The sequence below is a fragment of the Branchiostoma floridae genome, chromosome 1 (genome assembly GCF_000003815.2).
Source record: "Branchiostoma floridae strain S238N-H82 chromosome 1, Bfl_VNyyK, whole genome shotgun sequence".
In the NCBI taxonomy this organism is placed as follows: Eukaryota; Metazoa; Chordata; class Leptocardii; order Amphioxiformes; family Branchiostomatidae; genus Branchiostoma; species Branchiostoma floridae.
In genome coordinates, this window is record NC_049979.1 from 18,472,472 (window position 1) to 18,479,140 (window position 6,669).

Genomic DNA, 6,669 nt, shown 5'->3' on the forward strand with positions numbered 1-6,669 from the left:
GAAAATTTGGAATCTTGACTATCTGAAACGGTCTTTCCTAAATTTTGATTGGCAAAATTTGCTGGCAGACTAAGCTTTAAGTTTACTAGCCTTTCTATTAGAACTTCACATGGGTTTGAGGGTGACGACGCCCCCAACGTATTTCCACGATTTTGAGCGCCGGGCATGGCACGAGCCGTCGCAAGGTAGGTCTAGAGAAATGTCATTCAAATGATGAAGTTTGGACCCTCTGAGACACGATTTTCTGCATTTTGAGGGATAAACTTCGCTGGTAGACTATGCTAAATGTAATGACAATTTTCTGTCAGAGGAAGAGATTTTTGATGGCGACGAGTGCCGAAGTGTTGTGTGCGCCAGAGGCGCAAGCCGTCGCAAGGGACGTCCAGAGAAAAATTGAAATGTTGACCATCTGAAACTTCATTTCCTGCATTTCAGGGGCACATTTTGCTTGTATTTATGAAGGCCCCTCAGGCAATTTTTTTTCAATGGCCCCCCCCTCGGCTCAAAAAATTTTTCAATGGCCCCCCCCTCGGCTCAAAAAATTTTTCATTGGCCCCCCCCACCTATGCACCAGCCCTCCCCCCCCGGTAAATATCGTCAGGTCCCTTATGTAGAATGATGTCTGTAGACATAAATGTGTTACTCATTACATTTTATTTTATATGCCCGGAGTTGGTTCATAACATTTCGCCATTTTCATTAATTATGCAAATTAGCTGCCGATTTGCATTAGAATTCCATCATGTAAGTCTTCCCTTTGGCTATCTACATACCAAAAATCATGACGATCCGTCAACACGTTTATATTTTCTCATTAATTATGCAAATGAGGTCGTCACTTGCATAATTAATATGCATTGATATTTCTCTTTCTCATCTATATATGTGACAAGTTTGAAAGTCCTATCATGAAATGCAGTGGATTTATAAACTTTCCTCATTAATTATGTAAATTAGTTCCTGATTTGCAGTTCAAGAAAAGATGTTAGCGGACCCAAACATACACCTCTTACTCTCTGCCATCTTTCTCAGTTACATATGTGACAAGTTTGAAAGTCCTATCACGGAATACAGTGGATTTATCAACTTTCCTCATTAATTATGCAAATTAGCTGTTAATTTGCATAACTAGTATCTCATTATGTAAGGTTTTACTTAGGCTATCTACATACCAAAAATCATGACGATCCGTCAACACGTTCATATTTTTTATTAATTATGCAAATGAGATAATCATCTGCATAATCAATATGAATTGATATTTCTGTCTTTCTCAGCTACATATGTGACAAGTTTGAAAGTCCTATAATGCAATGCAGTGGATTTACACATTTTCCTCATTAATTATGCAAATTAACCGTCGATTTGCATAATTAGAATTCCATCATGTAAGTCTTCCCTTTGGCTATCTACATACCAAAAATCATGACGATCCGTCAACGCGTGTATATTTTCTCATTAATTATGCAAATGAGACCGTCATTTGCATAATTAATATGCATTGATATTTCTCTCTTTCTCATCTATATATGTGACAAGTTTGAAAGTCCTATCATGAAATGCAGTGGATTTATAAACTTTCCTCATTAGGCCACACCAATTTAATTTCTTGGTTCACGGATTTTTTCATAAAAAATATGGAGCGAGAGGGCGAAATAAAAATAAAAATTGTAAAATGGTTGGGGTAAAGGTAACGGCTAATCCAAAACATAAAGAAAAAAAGGTTTTCAGCTTGAAAAAAGTACAAAAACACTATTTTTGTACAGTAACAGCACCTGTACCCACACTTTAAGGAGCTTATAATATAAAGGCCAATTTGCTACACCAGAAAGTTGGTGAATGGTTTCTTTAATGGTGAAAATTTGCTGAGTGGTAATTTTTATTTTTATTTTTTTTCCCAAAAAATAGGAGCGAGCGAATCCGTGAACCAAGAAATTAAATCGGTGTGGCCTTAATTATGTAAATTAGTTCATGATTTGCATAATTAGTATTTCATCATGTACATTGTTACTTGGGCTATCTACATACCAAAAATCGTGATGATTCATCAACACGTTCTCGAGTTATTCTCGTCCAAAGTTTGAAAGGAAATCGGCGACTGCAGTTCCAAACAAGCCGCTAGGGGGTCTAAACTTATAGTACTTACTCTCTGCCCCAAGGGCTATCTACCACTCAAAAATCATAACCACGGCATGTCCAGAACACGAGATATCAAAAATTGAGGTTCTGCTGCAGTACCTTAGCAAGTCGCTAGGGGCCCATTATCGAACTTGACCTTCGTTTTCCCGACCCCTATCCACCTACCAAATATCACCGGGATCCATCCAAGGCTTCTTGAGTTATGCTGTTAACACACAGACAGACAGACAGACTCACAAGCCTAAAACATAACCTTAGCCATTCTGGCAAAGGTAATAATAAACATTGTGTAAAGTTAAACTTGAGCCATGGGCATGGTTCTGGGTCAGAACTGGTGACTAACAGGTACCCTCTTCTGAAACATAACCCTCTAATCACATATACATGTTGTATTACTATGCATCTGGTGTTTATAACAAAACAGCCTGATTACATTCCAACTCAGGAGTTTGTTTTTATCCAAAAACATTTACATTTTTTATCTTCACCCAGTCAGTGCTTTATTTATCGTGAATCCTTCTCCTAGCAAATGGGCATCCCAGAACAGTGATTAACATTCCATACCAAGCAACACCCCCTTGTTGACAATGAGCCATGCTAAATACACAACCATACCCTAGAAATGTCATGTGTGGGTAGCACCCAATGTGTTTACTTCGTTCCAGGCAAAGCCTCGTCTACCACCCAAGCATTATTTTGAGCTTGGATAACAACATAACAGGATATGGCATTCTTGAAACAAGTATAAACTGTTTGCTAGCTGGACTTATAGTGATGTGTATTATGAAATGCGCTGGGAATATGCCCCCACGGCTGACCAGCAATTGTATCCCTGTTACTGATCTGGTATATATAATTATGAAGGGAAAATCAATAGTGTTTTACCTTTTTTGTTATGTCTACTGATAATTTGTCCCATGAATAGCAACACTCTATAGTTCTACTTTTTGTGTAGCACCAAAACACATATCAAATACAAAACATTTACATGGCCAGAATCTACGGGAAGATGCAATCAATACCCTGTTACACCTTCTTTTGCCACAAAAAAGCCATTCTGCAAGCCTTCACCCATACATTGTAATCACAACACATACAGTACTTCTAATCATAGAGATACAATTGATTTTGAAATGTTCAATCTATCTCAGAGGCTACTACCGTACTACCAGTCTATCTTGGATAAAAATGACTTTTTGGATGCTTTTTGGATGTAATTGTGAAACAAATCAACTACAGGGCACTAACCTCCATGACAACAGAAGATCTTCTCATCCACAATGGCAGCAATGGGGAGACAGTTGAAACAGTCTGTGAATGTCTTCCACAACTTGATGTTGAATCGTCGTTTGCCTAGAAGAAGAGGAGCAGCACAAATCAAGTAACCTGTTCTTTAATCAGTGACTGAAAGCATTATAGCATTTGAGGGAAAATGCCTCTTGTAGTAAGTTGTACCATATCATGGTAAAGGAGTATTTTGAGCTAGATCCATGGCGGGTCATGACAAACTCAACATGTAACAGGTCAAGAATGTCCCTACATAAACATGTTAATCCGGTATGTACTGTATAAGTTTACGGCCATCTTCAAAGTGCTGATTTAACTGTGTGACTAGAAAGTTTAAACCGGAGCTGGTCATGCCTGGTTTGCACCAGGTTAAGTGTTCTTTTGTCCAGACCTCTCTGGCTTGGCCTCTTGAACCTATGAAGTTTGTTTGCCTGAGCATATCAGACAACCATTTATAGCACTTGCAGCTTCTAAAAGATAAATATAGTTGTATCACTTCAGGCTATCTACACTTTGTTGTAATTGATGGAATATCTGTCAGGTCCTTCACTTCTGACAATTCAGACTTGACTCAGAAAATTCACCTTAGTCAAAAAAGAATCTAACAGCTATGAAAGCACAATAATTACTTTGCTCATATAATATATTTATATATATATATAGCTGAATAAAATATCTTCACAAGCCAAAGTGTAGACTGTTACTAGAATCCATATCTTGTTAAAACCAACATCTCATACTAGAGTCATATTAGTTGCACATCTCTTTTTCTCTAATCTATGTTGGGTGAAATGACAGAATAATTCCTATCACAAGGTTGTATGCCTTAGTAACATAAAAATTACATACAAACAAAAGCCCTGACAAACAAGGTACAGAAATGTAGCAGCCTAATGACATTAGCGACGGTCAAACATGGTAATGAGAATGCAGGAAATTAGAACCCTCCTTGGGCTATTTTTGGGATCAGCCACAGCAGACTAAGAAAAATAATTAACAGTGGGTGTCTGGGCCTTGACCTCCACTAGCCTCACACTTTGGGTACCATAAAGCAAGAGTCAAACAAAATGTAACAACATACTTGCTGTTGTTTGTCTTTTACTTTAAGTTAAACATTCAAATACAAAGGTTCCCTGGCAAGTCTCTGACAACTATGTATACTGGTTCCAATTAGTTGCACAAAGGCTACATGTATACAATGAGCCTGCTACTGTTATTAGATTATGGAAATTGCAATGTACAGAGTAATAAGAGTTGCCTTGTAGACCACTGTGATGGATAATACAAGCACCACTCCAATAGGATGGCAACATTCCCACAGGTAATGACAAGGTAACAGAAGAGAGAATACAAAGTCACAACATACTAGACCCTACAGATCCATCCTGCCAACCAAGGAGCTTTCATCTTGATAAAACCTCCTTGTGCCAACCAAATACTGCAAATGTGGCACAGTGCTGAATCATTCACATCTCCACCAAACTCATATCATTAAGATGTCTAGTTCAACTTCAAGTCATTTTTTTGGCAACTCATGTACACTTGTTACTGTATGTTTGCGTGTGAAATCTAAAGAGCACTTGTAGAAACACACATCATTTTGATCAACCAATTCAAACGGCATGTCCAGGATTTGCTCATTCATTTCCTGTCTGTCACCAAACAAGACTAAGCACAAATAAAGCTTAGGTAAGTACAGTTGACTTTGGGGCTTTTCTGCAGCTTTTTACTAGTGGTTAATGTAGAATAAGAGACCTTTTGCTTGAATTAGTTTTGCATAACCATCAAAGGCTGAACTTTTTAAATGCCTTCAAGCAAAGATCATTGACCAAAACAAGTGCTTCACAACATACTTTAATGGCTCTAGACCATGCAGTTGCAAACTTCACCCACAAGAAAATCAATAACTTCAGAACAACTGGTTGCCTTCATTACCTCAAATCAACCATTATTAAATCAAATTAACCTAACTGCTACCATAACAGTGGTAAATTGAAACAGTTCATACTTACATTCATCATAGAATCCATATATTCGATTGATGCTGGCGCATTCGTGGTTTCCTCTCAACAGGAAGAAATTCTCGGGGTACTTGATCTTATATGCTAGCAACAAGCAGATGGTTTCCAAGGACTGTTTTCCACGGTCTACGTAATCCCCGAGGAACAGGTAGTTGGCCTCAGGCGGGAAACCTCCGTACTCGAACAGTCGGAGGAGATCGGTGTACTGGCCATGGATGTCACCTGGGACAGCAGGCAATTTCAGGCACAGAATGAGAAATTGGTCCTGATAACATGTTATGTGTTTGTTGCTATGATAACCAGGGTTATCCATTAAGCCCTGGTAACATTACATTGCACAAGCCTATCCTTTACTCTCATCAGATAGCAGAAGAGGTTGTCAGACACTGGTCTGATCCAGTAATGGCCTGTTTTATCCAGTATTGATGATAAATACACATCTTTCCTGATGGTTTGCTGAAAGTTAAACAGACCACATTGGACGGTTCATACAGCTAGTAAATAGTCTGCTTGACTTGTGTTACTAACAAGAGATAACTACAGTGTGGAATATTTTTCAGCATGGTTACCCTGGTGAGCAGCATGAAATTGGCCTGTAGGGAATTTGATAATTGGAGGAGTTTACTCTAGTCATCCATCCTGTCTTCAACAATTCCAATTGATAAAGTCATTTCTCGATTCAATCATGTTTTACATTATATATAATCTAATTCTACATCCTTTCCCAAACTGATTAGAATTTTGTATGTTTTGTAACGTTATATTTTAGTTTGTGTGAAGTTTGAGAATGTTCATCACAGTAAATCTACAAGTACTTAGTTATGTATACGCATGCTGTCCATGTTGTAAAAGTCGTGTCCAATACAGGGACTGAGAAGCGACCCCTCCTCACCACAGATCTTGAGCGGAGCCTCCAGCTCCAGGAGGATGGGCTGGCTCAGGAAAATCTCCCGCGACTTCAGGCACAGCCCCCGCACCTCCGCCTCTGTCATCTGCACCGTCTTGCCAGGACGGCATCCCCGGACTACAGGGGGAATAATTAGGTTAATCAGGCAAGTACTGAAGAGTGTACAACGGAAAAATCGTCTGAAAGGTACTCCATGTTCCGTGTAATTGATGATAGGGACCGTTGTACAGCTACGCCCAACGGGCCTGCAATTTTTGTTTGGCCAACAGCAACTTGAGCCGCCCGGAACAACGGCACTCGAACCATCCGATTCCA

General features: G+C 39.0%; 1 protein-coding gene across 4 annotated transcripts in view; it reads right to left on the reverse strand.

Moving 5' to 3' along the window:
* LOC118426326 (serine/threonine-protein phosphatase PP1-beta catalytic subunit-like) overlaps positions 1–6,669 on the reverse strand; it is a 25,286-nt gene that overhangs the window by 6,656 nt on the left and 11,961 nt on the right. For all 4 annotated transcript variants that reach the window (XM_035835647.1, XM_035835639.1, XM_035835653.1 and 1 more), the window contains exon 3: positions 3,388–3,492. In XM_035835647.1, the coding sequence (XP_035691540.1) occupies positions 3,388–3,492 (105 nt within the window). The remainder of the gene's footprint in view (positions 1–3,387; positions 3,493–6,669) is intronic.